Below are 20107 nucleotides of genomic sequence, written 5' to 3' on the forward strand. Positions count from 1 at the left end.
GTTACGAAAATATTTAAGAAGTTCTCCACAAGTGTAGAGTAAAGAGCGAAAGATGAGCAGTAAGGATTTGTGGATACGCGACGTGATTACAAGTTATGGATCGTTAATGCTTATTTTTGTTACCATGGTGATTTTAATATTGCGAAGATGGCCAAATTTGAGACAGTACGTTTACAAGGTTCACTTAACCGGATTCGAAGTGGAGTGTGCCGAACTCATGGTACCTTATAAGAGGCATTTGTTCAAGTCGTTACAGTACGTTGTTTCGAGCGACAAAGTATTAAGATCCATGGGTTGCATACGTCTGCTTGAGATTGGCGTTAAAACGGGTGTGCATTCCATGTACGTACATTATTAACCGTTAATATCGTAATGTTCAACTGAAATCCTACTTAAATACGTATTTTGCATCGTGATTAATCGGTACATGATGATACACTGAGATTTTTCCGCGATTAACTCTTTATTCCTGTTTGCGAAACTGATCTTAACATTAAAGATATTAATTTATTATTAGCGGATGAATTATTGAAATTGAATGACGTCTTTAGCCGTGGTACATCTAAATCTTACCGAAAGTAAAGAAGACTTACTCGTCGAGCGATTATTTCTTATTTATGCCAGCAGTTTATATCGTAACACACGTAGAACTCGTTTCAATTTTTCCTTCCAAAAATACAAATGGACAGTTGTTTGGAATTTTTGTCCTTATACTGCTCGTATTATCCGTGATATTTTAGATACGTATGTAACAGAGCTACATTACGATATTTACAAATTAGAATAATTAAATGAATATATATTACGAGCATCAAGTGTTGATATTAAACATCGAGCATTAAGCGTAAAGACTGGAAGATACTGTACGTTGAACGCTGCTCGCAAGTGGGTCAAATTTAAGATAATAAAAGGACGAACAAAAATATTTTAATAATAAATCGCATATTAACAGCGTACTACTAATTATAATTTCACGTGATAAAAGATCGTTGTATGCAGGAAAAATGGTAATGAGTAATAAAACGATAAGGAGTATACGTATTATTTCGACAACTTTGCATCTACGTATCGTTGTACCGTTAAATATAAATTATAAATTATAAGAGACGAAGATGCTTCGTTATTCGATATAATTCTTATTCTTCTATATACGCGCTGTCTAAGCTTTATCTGTTGTATCAAAAGCGGACTTCTGTTACTTCGCCATAAGCAAACGTACATATATGTATACATGCGTGATATGATCTTATGCCAATTTCGAAATATTGGGAATAAATCGAAACCTAATTGATTCTCTATAGCAAACTTAAATAAAGCAACTAATTATATTCAAAAAAGGAGATTTTAAATAACCAAAAATGACTTGCAAAAGATAATTCGATAGGAGAAGATAAAATTAATTTTGAATAAAGAGGATTAGATATAAATTTAATACGTAATTTAAAAATTAATAAAGAGACACATAAACTACACTTCCTTGATACAATATCAACGTAAAGCAGCATAAAATTACAATATACTTCGTGTTACGAGATAACTGTATCTTTTCACAGAGGACAGACAATATCGTCTTATGTTATTTCTATATTAATATATTAAATATTTAATAACATTACGATCATGGAACTTGTATCCTACAAATGTTTTGATGAGCGTCGATTATGTCACATAGTATAGCTGTAGTCATAAATTACACAGGTATAATTTGCGACAGGAAATTCTTTTATCAGTAATATTGAAATGTAGCGGTATTTCTGCTTTTATTGTTAAATACAAAATACCGATACAAAAGTTTCTGTGAGAATCGCGTCTGCCTTAATATTTACTCTCTTTATTCAAATGTCACAATATGTATTTCCGAATGTCCTAGTAAAATGCAAAAGACCATCGGCGATTAACATTCGGCAGCTGATAGGATCACGTTATCGCCTTAGGTTAATTCGTTTCTTGCTGTATAATTCAATATGCATAGGTATAAACGTAACATGACTCGACTATACCAAAGTTAAAGTCGATTAGATTATTCCTCTAAGGTATTATACACGTATCTACGCAATTCTGTTTTATAAAAATACGCATCGAAGTAACGTGGATATACATGGATTAAGTTGAAATCTTACAGGTGAAAATATACAATTTTACTCGGACAGTACGCACTTGATCGGAGTTGACCGAAATTTGAAACTACCTGAATATTTGATAAACGGCAATCGTTCTTGGCAATTCTCACATATCATTATCGAACGCCTAATAGTTGGCGATGGTAGCTGTTTGAAAGAGGTACCAACTGGATATGTAGACGTAGTTGTAACAACAAGGTCGTTATGCTCGGTGAAATCGTTGCAGTCGACGCTTCGAGAGATCCACAGGGTATTAACGCCGGTAAAATAATAATTAATCAACTATACTATACTATACTATATATATATATACATGATATGTACTAAATTTGATTAACATATTAATCGAAGGCTTTCACTATACACCATGTCTTTTAACTTAAAAGATATTAATATTCCTTTGTATTTACAATCAATGAGGACCAGCTAATAATTATTAACAATTATCATGTATATATTATGTATACACAGATACATATGTATATACATAGATAAATTCTCGTGGTAAAGTTTAAATAATGCTAATGATATTCGTTTATTTAATATTTTATTTGTTAGTAAGATTAAGAAATTTAAATTTCAAAAATTATACATACATATATATAGTAGTTCGCGATTAGATATGATCAACCATGTACATATTTTACATAATTATAAATAACAGATCACATATTCGCCATCGTACATTTCATTATACTCATCGTGAAAAATTCATGACCTATCTAAAATAATTTGGCAGATGTATGAAAACAAATTTCACGATTTGTCCAAAAGGCTTAGAGATGATGACTTCGAACTGAACGACGTATCTCGTTTGAAACAACTTTAGACGATCGAAGACGAGAAGTATCGCAAACGTTACTGAATAAAAATGCGACACAAATGCAAAAATATCTTGTCGTATGATTTAAAGTGACTCCGACCGTCATCTTCGAGCGATTTCTACTTCGCGATAACGCGAAATCGTTACCAATCGGATTACCATTGAATTAAAAAAGCATCGTTTGACCTAAAATCTATAAATCTTGCCTTATCCCGATATATTCGGCAAAAGTGCTTGGTTAATAGGAGGAATTAAAAAATATATCGATAGTCTTATCGTTTTGAAAGACAACATTTCTTTTTTCGCCACGACATCCATATGTTATGTATTTAATAAATAATCCGAAATGGAAGACAAATACTTTTATCAAAATTATTATTACATTCTCTTTATATCAATTTTTTGGACAAAAACCACAAGAACATGTTTATGTTTTAATAACAATTTGAATTATGAAAACTTTCCATTTTACAGTAGTATAAATATCTTTAAGTTTAACTATCTATAAATCTTTACACCGATATAACAAAGTTATGTTATTGGAATAAACATCGTTATTGCTTAATCATCAAACTACTGGTGTAAAAATATAACAAATCCTTGCAAATATTTATATCACAATTTTCGAATCATCTATTAAATATTATAAAGGGTAAATATCGTACTTATGCGAAGGGTAAATATTGCATGTTAGCGATTTTATATATTTTCGCATATTATCCGCGTTAAATACATAAAAATCTACTTATTATTTTCCAATCATGCTTTTCTTCGTCTTTCTATATACACACATATATATATATATATATTTATTACTGTAATTTCATTTTTATACCTAATGGAATACAAAAATGCAATTTAATATTATCAGCAGATATTTTATTTAAATAGATAAATAAATAAATAAATATATATATATATATATAAATATTTGATCTAACTTGTGCTGTTCTTTGTTACAGGGTGGTCAATATTTATTTATAGAACATGTACCTGAGAACGAAGGAACGTTCGTACGATGGTTGCAAAAATTGTTGTCACAAACAAAAATATGGCCATCGCTTTTCGGAGGTTGCCACCTAGATATCGATCCCATTGTAAATATTAAAGATGTTGGTTTTCATCATGTTACATGGGATATATTTACTCTTGACGGTTACGTATCCCACCCTTTTCATTTGATTCTTTCAAGGCAACATATATTGGGCGTAGCGACTCGATAGTTAAACTTAACAAAATGAAAAAAATTACAAACACTTATATATATAAAAAATAAAGACATGCATATATTAACAAATTGATAATGTATAAAAGCAAAGATAGAATTAATTGGTAAAGTGAAATTAGCATCTGTAAGTACACTGTATTCAAACGAGTGTATCTACATATTTATAGTATCAATTAATTATTAAATAAAGCGTTATTCATTTACGAAGTATAACATTCACAATATGTCCTTCACGCATCGTCGTAATCGTCCACACTTCGACCCTTGTTCGTAAAGGTTTCTTCATACAGTAAGTAACTTTGCAATAGTTTAAAATCATGAAGCGAGGTGCTACGTTCTATTTACGAGGATTATCTCACGTGCTAAGGGATAATTTCCTCGCTAATACGAAACTACTCTCTTTCTATCTGATTTCGAAATATAAATAACATCGATGTAAGAACCAATGGAAATTTAAGATCATTTTCCAAGAGAGCGCGACCCATTCGCAAGAGATTCCTCGGATTCCTTTCAGACTTTTGCTCTTCGGGACTAGTGTTACGCGATATAAATGCGATGCAAACAGATGTTGAACTTGAAATTCAAGGTCAACGCCGATTTATAGATACAAGAAACCAAGCAACGTAAATAGGGATAAGCAAGACTGAGGACAATTCCATAAGAATCATTGACACCGCCAAATATGTTGACGTCGGAAATCCAGGTCAGAAATTAAGATGCACGAATTTGAAGTGATATTCAGACAGAACACAAATAGAGTTTTATAAAGAACTGCTTCTAAACGTGAAATGCAATTACTAAGAATATTTAATAACGTATGAAAAATGATGTAAATTCGTGCAGACATTGGTATGGAAGAATGGCAACCAATTGGACTCTAAGAGCTGTAGAGCTATTACTCTGATATTTACAATTCTAAAGACATCAATGTTGACAAATTGGAGGATCACGAATTCGTATAAGGAAACTAAAGTTCTTTCGGAATTTGTTGATCAGGTTCTGAAGCGAAGACACATTATGCGAGTTTGTATCAAACCTGTTTGTACTGAACACCAAGGTAACACTGGAAGTAAAAGATAAAAAGGAAAATTACCGACAACATTCGTAGATTTTCGAAGAGCATTCGACTCAATCGTGAACTCAGTATTATGGAAAAAGTTATTTGACATGGGCTTGAGTTCACGAATGATAAGGCTGATAAAAAAATAGTATGAAAAAGCAATGATGAGGGTCGAGACAGCGGGTGGAATAAGAATAAAGGAGATGCATGTCTCAGACTCGTGGAAGACTCATTGAGCACGACTCTATATTCCTTACTCGTATATGATACTGATGACTTTTACATAAAAAGAGGATACCAAAAAGTAATCGAACAAATGGAACTGTTGCTGTTTGAGGACAATCTTCTGCTAACAGAAAATATATGTATAAGATAAGCAATGCAAATGAAGACGTAATATGAAAAAGCTGAAAACACTGAAATGTAAACATCAGTGAACTGTATGGAAAAGAAAAGAATTGGAAAGACTTTTTGCAAATTTTGATTACAAGGAACATATGTACAAGAGACAGGATGCTTAACAAACTATACTCAAGCAAATAATAATAATAAAACTATGTAATAGCTTTGGGTCTGGAATAGGATATGTATAAAAAAACAGTTTATTGTTATATTTTAACATAATTTGTTATAAAGTATCATAGAAACAAAACATTGATTAATTGCAAACGATAAATTAATAATCGAAAGTAAGAAATTAATCAAAATATATATACAGGAGCAAAAAATATATAATAGCGCTTTATATGTATGTAAAACATGCAATATAGAGAATCAAACAAATTCTTCATTTAACCCTCCGTCCAACCTATTTTTTAACCTCCGTTATGTATATCATCTGCATACTAAGTCGTTTAAGTTCAAACAGCTTGTTTTAGTTTTTTGTGTTTGAGAAGCCCCGAAAATTCTTAAATACTCCTGCAGGTTTCTAAAATATCATCCGGTAATTTTAAAATAAAGATACTTCAATATTACCTGTTTTTAATTCATTGAGATTCAGTTAATTTCTATATAAGTATGCTACTTATATTAATTTTTATATTTTTACAATTCGTTGCGGCGATAATAAGTTCCTTGTCAATTTTTCTACACTTTTTACACGTTCACTTAGATATCTAACCTTTGGAACCTATTACATTTAACCATATTATTACTTTCTATCAAAAACTTGAATCGTTATTTGAGAGTACCGGTTAACGTATTGCCGCAAATGACGACTATGGTCGTCACGAGAAATTGCATTTAATGTCGCCTACAAAAGAAATGTGTGGCAAGAGGTTAAATATATCAGATGTGTACGTTATTACTATAAGATAGATGTATAGACATTCTTCTCGTAAACGGTGATAGAACAAGATGAAAGAGAAAAAATACAATAACATATATAAACATTGCAAATATAGAAAATTAATATACGTTGTTGTATCGCTTATGAAACATTGTAAAAGTTTTTCTTCTGCCATTCTTTCTTCATATTTGTCATTTAAAGAAAACTGCACACTAAAAATAACAAGAATATGCCGTATATAATATCTACTTTATATTAGTCGAATCTTATTCTACATCACCAGCATTTACTTCTGCACGCATGATTAATGCTGCAATGAGTTAAATGCATTACATTTTGCTATATATACCAAGAAATCTTTTTTTTTTTTTTAAAGAATATAATAACTATAGATTAGTTTCTATTAAGTTATTCTTGTCATCTCTTGTCATCTCAAATTAATAAATTGCTAGGTCAATGGTTCAGAATCAAAAATTTTTGTTTCAAGACATAAAGATTTGCTTTTGTTTTCTGTAACACTCATCTTGGACAATAATTTAAATTTTCAATTTCAATTTCTGTTTTACGTAACTTTTGATTACAATCTTCTTCTACCAATAAATTACATTGTTACAAACACTCCTCATTTTTCATTGGGCTTAAATTTTCTTGTCTTTTTTTAAACTTACCATCTTTAATTATAGAGTCTGAAAGTAACTTATTTGATAAACTAGTTGAATTCATACTTGAAACTGTAAATTTTATTATACTATTCCTTGTTTCTTCTAATTTGTCTATTGTACTATTGAATTTCTCATTCAATACTTTATAATATTGTCTTAGTTTTAATTTTTGCATATCTTCTGAACAATGTACAAGTTTCATAAATTCATTATCTTCATCGGAGGATATCGAGATATGTGATTTCTTTTTATTCTTATTCATACATTCATTACCTCTTTCAAGAACTACATCTTTATTTATATTTGAAGTTTCCGAATTATTCTCAAAAGAATTATTTATACTATGTAGCTTTGTAAATTGTCTTTTTCTTGAATCACGCTTATTCTTAAGATTGCTTTTATTGGTACTAGGCTTTAACTGATTTTTATCATTTACTCTTTTTCTTTTATTTTTAGCACACGCTTCTGTCATACCTATTTTTTTATTACATATTTTGCTATTTAATTCTTCTCCTTTTTCATGAAATTTTTCTTTTATTTGTAACATACGATTATTACGAGTTTTTATAGAAGTAGAATGGGATTGAGAACTATTTTTTGAAAATATAGTTAAATCATCTGTAGAACAATCGCCGAGTGACATATTATCACACTTGCAAAGCAAAACAGTAGTTTGGTCACTAACTGCGTCATCAGTTACTGCAACAGCATGCAACATAGAAGTCATATGCATTAATTTATCAAGTTTTGGAAGGTTATTAAACTTATCACCATTTTGTAATTGAGCAAATTTTGAAAATGAATCACTTCTACCTAATGTACTTTTATTATTGGCACTTTTATATTTTTGAATATCAATGTTTGACAGTCTTTTTAATAAAACCACTGGATTTAAATTTCTAAAATTGTTCATAGTGTTGGTAGATTTTGTATACTTTTGAATTTCGATCTCTGATGATTTTTTTAAATGAACCTTTGAATTTAGGTTTAATGCCACATTACTTAGCCTCTTATATTTTTCAATATCGCGTTCTGACAAACGTGATAAACGAACAACTAAGTGTTTCATATTTGTCATTTTATTTAATCGTCTACGTCGTTGATTACTAAGTTCTGATAATTCAATTGTACTTAAATTGTTAATACTTTTTATTATCTTCTTTGATCTTTTATATTTTGCAATATCATCTTTTGATAATCGTGTTAAACAAACTACTGGATTTAAACTTTGTAATTCTTCTAATTTCTTATATCCTTTTGTATTTATTTTTTGTAAACGGTTTACGGATTTATTAAATTCGGTTTGTTTATTTATAGATGCATTAGCTGATAGAGATCTATTTACATATTTATCAGTGCCACTTTTTACTAAATGTTGGTCTATCACTGAATTCTTTGTAATGTTGTCATTTATAGCCTTGAATTTTGGTACACTTTTCTTCCGTTTACGTTTCTTACGATTAGAAATATTAAATTGGCTAGTATTCATTAGTTTATTATATGTGGAAAAGCAACTCATTCTTCTTTTCTTACTAATTTTACATTTTTTTGATAACTTACATTCAAAATCTAATGCAGGATGTAAATTTTGTTTTGAATTAGATATTGCACTTCTGCTATTACTTTTCATACTAATAAGATCAACAGGTGAATCTCTACCAGTATATAATTTCTTCCGATGTCCTATTTTTGTAGAACTATCTTCAAACTTAAAGCTTTCTTCTGTCAAGAAAGTTTGGTTGACATGTGGTGATTTCGTATTTGATAAATTTTGTTTAATGTAAGAATTACTATTAATACTATCATGAAATGTTTGTATTAGTTTTTCATGACTATTAATTGTTCCTGACAACATATCTGTAGCAACATCTGCATATATATTTCTTTGTGTTTGTGTCGTATATTCCTCCTCATCTGTACCCTTTTGTGATAACACATGATTTGACATTTCACAAATCTTAGGAGAATACTGCTGTTCATCACTACCATTAGTCTCCAATATATTTTCATTACTCTCTCCGTTATTCTCTTCACATATTTTATTTTGTATTACATCAATATCTTGTGTCTTTTGAAAACTTCCTATTGAATTAGATTTTGCTCCCTCTACAATAGCCATTGTTTCTACTTTATTAGTTGTGTTCATATTTGATAAAATATAAGCAGCAGTATCAACAGAACTACTAGAAGACTTATGATGCGATGAACTTATACATTCTTCGCTTGTCAAAGATAATTCAATATTCAATTGTTTGTCTTTCTTTACATAAAGCTCTGTATAAGGTAGATAACCTGTATTTACCCAATATTGTACCACACTTAATGGTTTACACATAGGCTGCTTTACCGTTTCTACTTCTATTTTCTCCTCCACATTGAATTCTTTTCGACATGGTTTTAATGTAAAGATATCCAACTCAGTTTTATCAAATTCCTGAAATAAAATATATTATAATTACTACTATTATTATGAAAAGAAGAAACTATTTAGTAAATATCTCTGTGACAAAAAAAATATAAATTATACATACTCTTTCTGAATATTTAAGAAAGAATTCATTCCAAAATTTTTGTCTCTCTTCTATGACAGTGGGAGATATTTTAAAGGTTGAATAATGTTTAAAACCTGTGATTCTGAAATATACATGTAATACATACTCAATCCAAATAATTAGAGACAGTTAAATACAAAAAAGATATAAATAATATAAATAATATACTGCATACAAATGTAAAATTCCATATATTGTTTATATGTATATCCTCTTTTTATTATACTTAGTATACTACTTTATAATTATACATGTTTAGCTAATACATGTTCAATAATGCTATTAATACAAATAATAATGACAAATAATATTTATATATCATGCATTAAAATACTAAAACAAATGCAATGTTAACACTTAATTAATTAGTATGAAAAGATTTATATGACTTAAAGATCAAATTAAAAATGTTGGACTAATATATAATTTAAGAAATGAAGTTATTATATGTCTGTTTTATATACCATACTCTTAATTATATTTAGTAACTTCACTTGTTTTTTTAGAATTTAAGTTTTTTCTTCAAAACCATTATAGAGAGATACTTATTTGTTGCTTTTTTAATTAAAATAACATGTTAATTTTTATTACTTGTATAGCTGCTAAAGTTAATAACTAAACTTTGAGTAATATGGCAAATTTATATTTTTACGAACACAACATAAAAAGATACACTATAAAATACTAAATTATAATTGCATAACATTTAATATATTCCATTATCGAAACCATTAAATCAAATATTATTATTAAGAATTTGCCAATACTTTTAGACACAATATTATCGTAAATCAGGCTTTTTTATTTGTATTTATAATAATGTGTTTTGTGCTTTGTTTATGTTTGTATTATTATGTATAAAAGAGTAAGATATTGCAAATACAGATCCACATAAAAGAAATGATGTAAGTTTGTTTACTACTGTATATTTTGACATATTAAAATTATAAAACAAATTATGAACATACATATTAAAAAACTATAAAATATAACCATAGAATTGTTATATTTTGCTATTATATTGTTCTTCTTCTAATTTATACTTCTAAATTATATAGATGTTATGATAAGCACTAATAGTTTGAAATAAATTTAAATATAATAAATGAATACTTAATACTATTATACTAAATACTAATTAATGAAACAAAAATTAAAAATTATAGAGAAACTGCTTGCAAAACCTACACATTAATCTCACAATCACTTTTCATATTAATTATATCTGTCAAAATGTCAAATCATAATATTAACCTATACCAATATTTACTTTACCTTCCAACACCTTCATTATAAGATAATGAAAGCGAATCGTCACCAGAAACCTTTTTATTTATTTTACTTGCCATCGCGTATACTGGTGGGCTTTTCTTTAAATATCACGAAAATCAGTAAAAAAATATCGAACATCATGATAACTAGATGTAATAAAACCAAATTATGTATATAAATATATATAGTCACAGTATATCTAAGGGTGACATCTATTGTATTAAGGATTCGAATATGTCCTAATAAAGTCAAGATTTAATACATATCTATATATGTAAAAACATTTATACGAAAATATATACATATTCAATAACAAATATATATCAAAGTAAGTATTTACGTTATAATTTATATACTTTTTCATTGTTCATCATAAAAAACGAAATATTAAATAATCCCACAACGTGGATCATGTTTTAAAATAAGAAAAATTGGATAGTTTTAGGATATTTTCAAGTAGGAGTTAAAATAATTTATAAATTTTACTATTATGTAATGAAATTTTAATAATTGTATTAGATATTTTTGTAATTAGGTGAAACTATAATCTGGTTCATTTATATCATGATGTACATGTAACTAAATATATATATATATATATTCTTATAGATACATAGATAGATCATGTAGATCTGGACACTAGTTAGAAAAAACCGTCTAAAAATTGAATTACGTCTAATCGTAAAAAATTAATATAAAAGATCAATAAAGTTCGCGTTCCTTCGAGACAGACAAAGGTGAATAGATTGTATCTGTCTCTATCTGAGCATTCATAGTATATTACGCATGCGTAGAACCATACCTTCTTGTCTTCCATGTTGATTTTTCGCAACTAGTCACGATTCAATATTAGGATGATTTTCCCTAGCGAGTGTCGAAATCTGTTTATACGTACAGTATGTACAGCTACTGATACGTAAATGCCTAAATACGTAAGCATACCTAAAAAATAGAATCGAATTCGGTTGTGGGAGAGAGGTCACTTCCCTCGTTTCATGATAATGAATTTGACCATCACCTGTGCGAATTTGTTTGGCGATGTTTCTGCCGTTATAACATCGATTTGTTGGCTTTGTTGATAGAAACGATCCGAAAACACTCCATTCTTGAACAAGGTAAACGTATATAGAGAGCATGCGAATGCTCACCTGTGCGATCCAATCAGATGTCATCTGTGCGGTCCACTCATTGGACGAAGCATGGATAGAAGTCAATATGGCGTCAAAGTAATATGTAAAATACCCTTAAAATGCTCAATTTTATATAGTCATAACTTTTGAACCAATGGATTCCGCAGATTCTACACGTTGAAAACCACAAGATTGCGAATAAAAAAATAAAAAATTTTTCGAACCCTAAAGTAAAGTGTAACCAGAGAGATTTCTATATTTTCTATATGACAATTATTGTCATAAGACAAGTTATTATAATTCGTACTCTATTAATTTATTATTTTATATCTTAATTTATCAAATTCATGACTAATATAAGATACAAACCACTTATTCAAATTGAAAACATATATTCTTTATTACCATACAGATTTTTTTTACAAATACGTAAATTTAATTGTATGTTGTTACTTGATGTGATTAAAATAAATTATTTGTAATTCCGTGATAATTTCACAAATTGCATATTAATATATAGTATAACTGTATTAGTATATTAGTAGTTTACAATTTATATTATGTATACAATTTTAATAAAAATATTATAAATGATTTAATTAATAAAAACATGTTGTATATACTTCTTCCTGTATAGTTATTTTAAATAACGTTAATAAATCGATAAGAACTTTTATGAACATTTTGAATGCACATGAACATTTTGCGTTGAAAATCAGTCTAGAGGTACAAGATGGGCGCACTAGGAAATAGCGACTAGCGACAGTGACCTTTCGTGTCCTTAAAACATCAGTTTCTTGTAAGCTGTGGGCGTGTTAGTTTGGTTTTTACAGACGTCTGATCTGATTATTGGTTTCTGTCTCATTAAATTCGAGTTTGTTTCAACAGTTTTGGCAAGGTAATAGCTAAAATAAATTATGTAGTTTTATAAAGTAATACATCATAAAGTGATATAAATTTTGCTGTCACTTTGATAATTATAACCTTAAGAATTTGTATACTTTAAATAACTTTTTCTATATCATTGTAACTATCGATAGAAGTTCCAACTTTTGCTTATTCTTTTCGTTTAATAGGGTTTTACTTAATTTTCATTGTATGTATGTATTACCACATGAATCTTATTAACAAATATATATATATATAACAAATATATAGCCAGAACAACGAATATCGTTTTGACCTTGAAACAATAAATTCTTTTAATTTGCTTTCTAAAAGTTTAGTACTATGTTTGAAAGTAATCTTGAAACATTTTTATACTGTATAATATTCGTATAAAATTCTTTCCTAAAATTGTTTTTTGTTTATTCTAGATACAATTAAAATTTCAGTTAATATATTTGAGATTAACTATTCTTTCTTTAGTTTAATCTATATTAGCATTTTATATAATTATTTATATATTCATAAAAGTGTAATAATAGTGTATAGAGTTTTTTTTTGGAATTAACTGTATAATAACTAATAAAAATAGAAAATATACACAAATCACAAAGTGAGTGTCATAATGCTTTAATTTACATTTATGAATTTTTATATTTTTGATGATTAATATATCAGACATTTTAATTTGAATACATTTCTGATAAGTAATGTATCAAATGGTTTTAGTTTGAACACATTTTTGAAGATTTATATATCAAACATTTGTTGTTTAGTTGGTGCAAATTCATCATTCCTTGTATATGTGCAATATGACTACAAAGATATATAAACTATATTTAAATTTTATATTGTGCATAAGTACTTAGTGTTATTAAAGTGTACAAATTTTATACGGATAAATAATAATGAAATTAAATATTAACCCACAATTTCTATAAAAAATATATTTTTGTTTAGATATACATATGTACTTTGATTCAATTTTGCATTTTTAAATTTTATGGTTACATAGGTAATATATAAGTCTTGTATGAATCTTAAATGAAGTATATATTAAAAAATAATATGAAAATTAAATTTATATTTCAAATAAATATTCCTTACTTTTTTCGTTGAAATAATTTTTAAGACATAGTAATTTTCATATATATAAAAAAACATGTCGTCTTTTCTTTAATGTAACGTTATTATATCTGGAATATCATAAATTATAATACAAATATGAAATTAAGCTTATAAGAGATACGAAATTGGTTGTCGTATAAAATAAAAATTCAAGTTATACATAAATGATAATATGAATATATATTATTGGAATAAAAACCTAACGTCGTATCTTTGTTATGAATTATACATATTTTAGTAGAAATTGGCAAAGATTGTTATATTTTTAATGAATTTAATAATTTTTATACTCGAGAGGAACGAAATTTTACTTATAATATTGCTAGAAAATGTGAAGTGATTAGATTACTCATTTTATACAAAAAAGTTTAGTGGGGGAACAAATAATAAAAAATATATCAGTATGATATTTCAAATGCCACTTTGTAACGAAGATGTTATATAATATAATAAAATTATATGCGTATGTGTGTGTGAAATTAATTCACTTTTTTAATTGGACATTTTATTGACCTATGAATAAATTGTAATATATTAAATTCTAAAAAAAGAATATCGAACATATAATTTGAAAAATACATATTTGTGGTCGAAATATCATATTATAAAAGCATTGATATTCTGGTGTTATTGGATAATATTCTATAGTAAAGATTATCATGGAGTATGTTTCGGGATTTCTTCCGTCTAAAAAGGGAAAAATAATGCACGTATGACTTGTAAATCACTGCGTTATAGCGAAGCTTTACGTCATCAAATACGATTCCATAATAAGTTTATATCGCCAATTGCTTCAGTTGTTGAACTGAAGATTAGTTGATGAAACTTTAATGACACGGTCTTTATTAAATTGTATGTATGACACGATTTATAACACGCCACTATAGCGTGATGATCTTATCATCGCGCGTAATTAATCTCCTGTTTTGAAGTTAAATCTAATTTCATTGATAACTGTTAATCAGATATGTCCTTATGTGTTTGCTGATAATTATTGGAAAAATTATTGATCTTCAATAATTAATTATTTCAATGAATTTATAGATATATCATTTAAATACAGAAGTAAATACAATAGTTAACAGTTTCTCTGCTAATATATTTTACACAATTATTTGAATATTAAATATGAATTTTTTATATCTAAACTACGATGTTTTTTTTTAATAAATTAGTGAAAATAGAAATTAAATGCGAAAAAGTATGCGTTTTCTTAATTTTTCGTATTTCTCAGAAATTTATTAGAAATTTACTGAATATAAATTTTTATTTTGTACGAAATAGTATAAATTTATATATTTATGCTGTATTATTGTACATTTTTGAGTATTTAAATAATAGCGATGTCCTAAATCTCTAATTGAAATATTTACTTATATTACTATAAACTTATTTCACCTGAAAGCATTTTATTAGTTTGAAGTAGATTATTAGTTTATATCTGTCTTAAGCACAAAAGTAAAGATAAAGAAGATAAATGTATACGCTCCATTGTCAGAAAGTTTGGGTACCTATACATACTTGTTTCTAACTACAGTAAAATACCAATAGTTAGTAGTTAGTAAAAACAAGGAATCTACGAAATAGTTATTAAAATCACGAAATAAGAAAGAAACCCTTTGAATATGCTAAACAATTTATAAATTGGACACTCGATATCTGTTCCTCGATGTGATCGTGACCGAAATATGTATATATGTAGGTCCTAGCGTACAGTACTCACAATAAAATATGGTACAAGTTACATTTTCATTTGGAAACACTTTTCCTTCGAACGAATACAAGATGTTGTAAAAATCGATGGAGCGTATTAGAATATAATATTGTTTGGATTACATCTAGAAACATAATATAGAAACATAGAACACAAAGAAACGAGGTGGTTATTTTGACGAACAAGATGTGTAGTAACATGAAACCTTTTTTCTTAGTAGAGTTAACGCTACGGTACAACAAGAAAAAAGGGAAAAGTTAGTTCCAGTGTTATGCTATATTGCCAAAATTTGCTTTAGATATGTTATATAGATATGTTCGATTAATTATAAAAAATACAATAGATACGCATCACGAAAGTTCATTAAACAATTTCATTAATATAGAATGTCTCACTTAAGTCGATTCCTGTGAATATCTTTAAAACTGATCGAAAATGTTTCGGATAAAAATTGAGAAATTTTTAGAAACACATAATTTGATGTGAGTAATTTATATGTTGGTGGACATGTATAGGACATATGATGGTCAACTTGTATAAAACATGTTATTTTTCAAATCATTTCATCGTAGGTAATCTTCACAAAAGTTCATCAATCGACAATGTTTATCTTATCCTGTTAAGTTTAATTTATTGCTGCATTTATTGTTTCATTCGAACAAAGTGAGGATTTGCTTTTGTTGAAAATTAGATCGCGTTAACTTGAAAAATGTTTGTTTAATGAACATATAATATTTCATAGAAATATGACAGTAAAAATGAAACAAAAAATATATACGTGCATATACATATATTTTGTTATCAAACATATTATGTTGTTTTTATTTCTTAAGTTCGTAATTGTTAAAGAATCGTATAATTCAGTTAATTAAAGACCCCAGATATTTCCAGACGATGGCGGCGAGTGCAGACGGATAATATACGTACATGTGTATTCCGTAAAAGCCAATATTTTTATTTGATTGTTCACGTTTTATTTTTATTAATTTGTATTGATTAATTCATTATTAATTTATTGCTTGATTAATTGTATATTAGTATCAATTCTTTTATTTGATATTGTAAATGAACATATTGATAAGATATAAACGAATCATAGAAGAAATACGAACATTTCTTAACTATGATCGATAATTATTAGGTTAATGACGTTTACGTACTATGTGAACATTGCGTGAATCGCACATTGCTTCATTTGATGTGTGTTTTCTGCGTTCCATACAATAGGCTGTGTAAATCTTAATACTGAAAGTTATCACTTCAATTTTTTAGGTACAATTTTGGCAACATTTGCTTAGAAGAACAACACACGCATTGTATATTTTATTTATTTGAATATAATTTCAATTTCCTGTATGATCTAATAGTAAATTAAATATACAAAGAGACTACTTAAAATTGTACGAAGAATCGGCTTGATATAAAATTTTCTTTATACATACGTATAATGCGTTTCACGTAGCTAAGGCAAGCTATCTAAATCTACGAGACATAGAAAAAGATATCGTAAGATAAATTCATAAACATTTTCTTTATCTTTACGACTTTTAGTTTATCGAACTAATTTTTGATACTCTTTATACCATTAATGAAATGAAAGAACGCAGTTGGTGTGGAAATTATAATTCTTCTGAATAAATGAATTAGAATGTCGTCATTTGAATTTTGCCGCACTTGCTGCATGCACTGGTACCGCCATCGTCTAAGACGTCCATTGGACGTTTTCAATTCCTCTATATACTTCCGCTTGTTCCGAAACTTCCGTTGCTTAAGCGATAAGCAGTTTATACCTTGTACATCAACGAATGCAGTCAGACGTAGGCTCGCTGTCATCGAGCCAGTATTGCAACTAATTCCTGTGTCCTCTTTATTTGCGCAGCCTACCAAAATGGTCTGGGTTACCATCTACGATAAGGTATTATTGTGGACAACTGTTTTGCAATGGTTTTACTTTATGTGTTGCCACAGTTTCTTTTTCTTTTTAACTTCGATTTTTTGTCGCACGTATATTATTATTTCGTTAGCTTAGGCCATTACACGAATTACGCTGAATGTTCGCGAATATGTGAAACTCTGTTTATATAAATGAAATGTTATGTGACTTACTCTTATGCTTCGCAGTCGCTACAAGCTCGCAAAATTATTATGTGTTTAGAGTAAATGTTTCGTGGAATTCTCTTATATGAACACGAACTTCTATTCACTGAACGAAAAATCACAGATGGTGTTCTACGAACGAATTTGTTTTCCAATAGATTCATATAAACGAAGTTTTACCGTAGTATCCGATACGATTAAAAATTGTTATAGAATTTGATCGTAGCTAAATACACCGTTGTCAAGTGTAACAAATTATAAATAATATATTTGCATTGTGTTTCCTTTTTTGCATGCGATCCTTTCGCTTTATTTCAACTTTTAAAATTTAAAAGTCACTATAGTATTTGGCACAATCTTTGTAATTAGAATTTCTAATTTACGAAAGTTAGTACGCACGTTAATCGGCAAAAATTTTCATATTTCAAAAGTTTAAACTGCTTAGGAAGTTAAATTATGAAAAGTGCTATCGTAGATATTATTCATAGACAAAGAGTTATGCACAATTCTTGTCGAATATCACGATCGTGAAAGATAATGTAATGGTAGCAAACATTTTTGTCTTCGAATTTATCTCGATGCAATGATTCGATGATATTTTCCTTTTTATATTTTCTTCGATGTTTTTCTTCTTATTTAATTTGTTTTGCTTGTTTTATAATATCTTAGTAATAATCAAAAGTAAATAATTATCGAATAAACGTGATAAGTATCTGGAGTTACTTATCTAGAGTTAACTTAGTTCTTGCATGACTCGTATCTGACCTGTGCTATGTGTGTTTTTTGCAGTATGAATTATAACGTTTGCATTTTTTCACATAGAATATTTTCTAGTGTATTCGTTAAAAATTGACTTTGAACGTTCTTCATTTTTTTAAGCATGTTAATGTATGTTTCTATAAGCTATATTACAAAACCTTAGAAGCTCATTGAATTTTGGAATAAATTCCAGCAATATGGGTAATATTGTTTTGTTATCATTAAATCAATAAATTCAAGATACGTAGAAAATTAAACATCTAAGTGTACTACTTATGTGTTTACTAATTTCTATGTTATATAACTTTCAACAACTTAATAGTATCTTTTTTCAAATCAAAATACTCTCTTTATAACCTTTTAGTTTCCTACAAATCATATTTTTGTCCTTGTCAGCAGAATACAGAAAACTACCCAAGTCTGATTTTAATTGTCTGAATAACAACAAATTTTTCTCAAAAGACGTTATCAGACGTTATTGAGTTAATCTGTTTTTGGTATTATATATACAAGATTTGTAACAGAATATATACATATACTGAATGTATATTACAAGTTTTAGCGAATATATTACAACACTTACTGCTATTGGCACATACGTTGCGTATTTAAAATTTACATAGTTGATAAGTAGCCTCTCAATAATAACTACTGACGCAGTTGTTAAATTTTTTAGTTCACGCATTTTAACGAAAATATGTAGAGAGGCAAAATCGCAAGAAATGAAGCGAAAACAAATGTTATTAGTTAAACTAAAGATATCTCTGATAAAAGATATTCTGGCGAGAAATAGCTATATTTTAGTAATAGCGAATATGTTAAGTATTCTTTGCTGAATAATGCAATTATTTTAGTTTGCTTCTATGCTGATCTATATGGATGGAACATTTTAAGCGAAATTTCACCCACTTCTCAACCAGCTAGAGAGCTAAAATTTGAAACACATAACGCTGATTTTCGATGATAATATAATATCATTTAAAAAAATCGACAATTTTCTTTAGCTCACTTTTCTGTTTCTTTTTCTTCGTTTGTAAACTAATGCTCGATTTATAGCTTTGGTGTATTCGTATTCATATCGGTATCGTCACTTTAACGAAAATGGATGTAAGATCGATTTTTAACCCTATTTACAGTACCTATACATATCTATGGATAATTATTTACAAAGAGGCACACCTCCTCGATCTTGATGAGCTTGAAATACGTTGTCAAGGTCATCATTTTGAACAACTATATACGTATATATTCACAAAAAACTTCAATTAATTATTTGTATGTAACCCACCCTAAACTCGACTCATTGATGCTAATAATCTTTAATATAAAAATAAAGAAGGATAAATCAATGGGTTGTATGTAAATTGAATCAGATTAATATCCGATGAG

At 28.0% G+C, this 20107-nt stretch overlaps 3 protein-coding genes and 1 long non-coding RNA gene across 11 annotated transcripts in view; 3 read left to right on the top strand and 1 right to left on the bottom strand.

Moving 5' to 3' along the window:
- Positions 1-4384, top strand: LOC126914221 (putative methyltransferase-like protein 7A). Its single transcript, XM_050717873.1, has 3 exons — positions 1-329; positions 2123-2382; positions 3906-4384. Exons 1-3 carry the CDS (start codon positions 53-55, stop codon positions 4164-4166), a joined length of 798 nt encoding a protein of 265 aa, XP_050573830.1. The 5' UTR covers positions 1-52; the 3' UTR covers positions 4167-4384.
- Positions 1744-20107, bottom strand: part of LOC126914192 (uncharacterized) — a 23691-nt gene continuing 5327 nt past the window's right edge. Inside the window, exons 1-4 of one of the 7 annotated variants that reach the window (XM_050717807.1) lie at positions 12024-12172; positions 11808-11947; positions 9713-9815; positions 1744-9615 (exon numbers count right to left, since the gene is read on the bottom strand). In XM_050717807.1, the coding sequence (XP_050573764.1) occupies positions 7129-9516 (2388 nt within the window). In that variant the 5' untranslated portion in view covers positions 9517-9615; positions 9713-9815; positions 11808-11947; positions 12024-12172 and the 3' untranslated portion in view covers positions 1744-7128. Of the gene's footprint in view, positions 9616-9712; positions 9816-11008; positions 11255-11345; positions 11473-11807; positions 12178-20107 lie in introns of those variants that run through there. The other 6 variants (XM_050717802.1, XM_050717808.1, XM_050717806.1 and 3 more) reach the window with 6 other exon arrangements.
- On the top strand, positions 11197-12351 carry LOC126914230 (uncharacterized). The gene is made up of 2 exons (XR_007709610.1): positions 11197-11333; positions 12088-12351. It is a non-coding gene; the product is annotated as an uncharacterized LOC126914230 (long non-coding RNA).
- Positions 12868-20107, top strand: part of LOC126914209 (pyruvate kinase-like) — a 16822-nt gene continuing 9582 nt past the window's right edge. The window contains exons 1-2 of one of the 2 annotated variants that reach the window (XM_050717839.1): positions 12871-13033; positions 17742-17777. In XM_050717839.1, coding sequence (XP_050573796.1) covers positions 17751-17777 — 27 coding nt within the window. In that variant the 5' untranslated portion in view covers positions 12871-13033; positions 17742-17750. Of the gene's footprint in view, positions 13034-17741; positions 17778-20107 lie in introns of both variants that reach the window. The other variant, XM_050717840.1, reaches the window with a different exon arrangement.

This window comes from Bombus affinis, chromosome 3 (genome assembly GCF_024516045.1).
Source record: "Bombus affinis isolate iyBomAffi1 chromosome 3, iyBomAffi1.2, whole genome shotgun sequence".
NCBI lineage: Eukaryota > Metazoa > Arthropoda > Insecta > Hymenoptera > Apidae > Bombus > Bombus affinis.

Excerpts from the sequence above, each read along its gene's own strand:
- LOC126914221 (XM_050717873.1), top strand. The coding sequence starts at position 53 with ATGAGCAGTAAGGATTTGTGGATACGCGACGTGATTACAAGTTATGGA. Across the intron at positions 330-2,122 it reads TGAGATTGGCGTTAAAACGG|GTGAAAATATACAATTTTAC; the intron begins GTGTGCATTCCA and ends GAAATCTTACAG. Across the intron at positions 2,383-3,905 it reads TCCACAGGGTATTAACGCCG|GGTGGTCAATATTTATTTAT; the intron begins GTAAAATAATAA and ends TCTTTGTTACAG.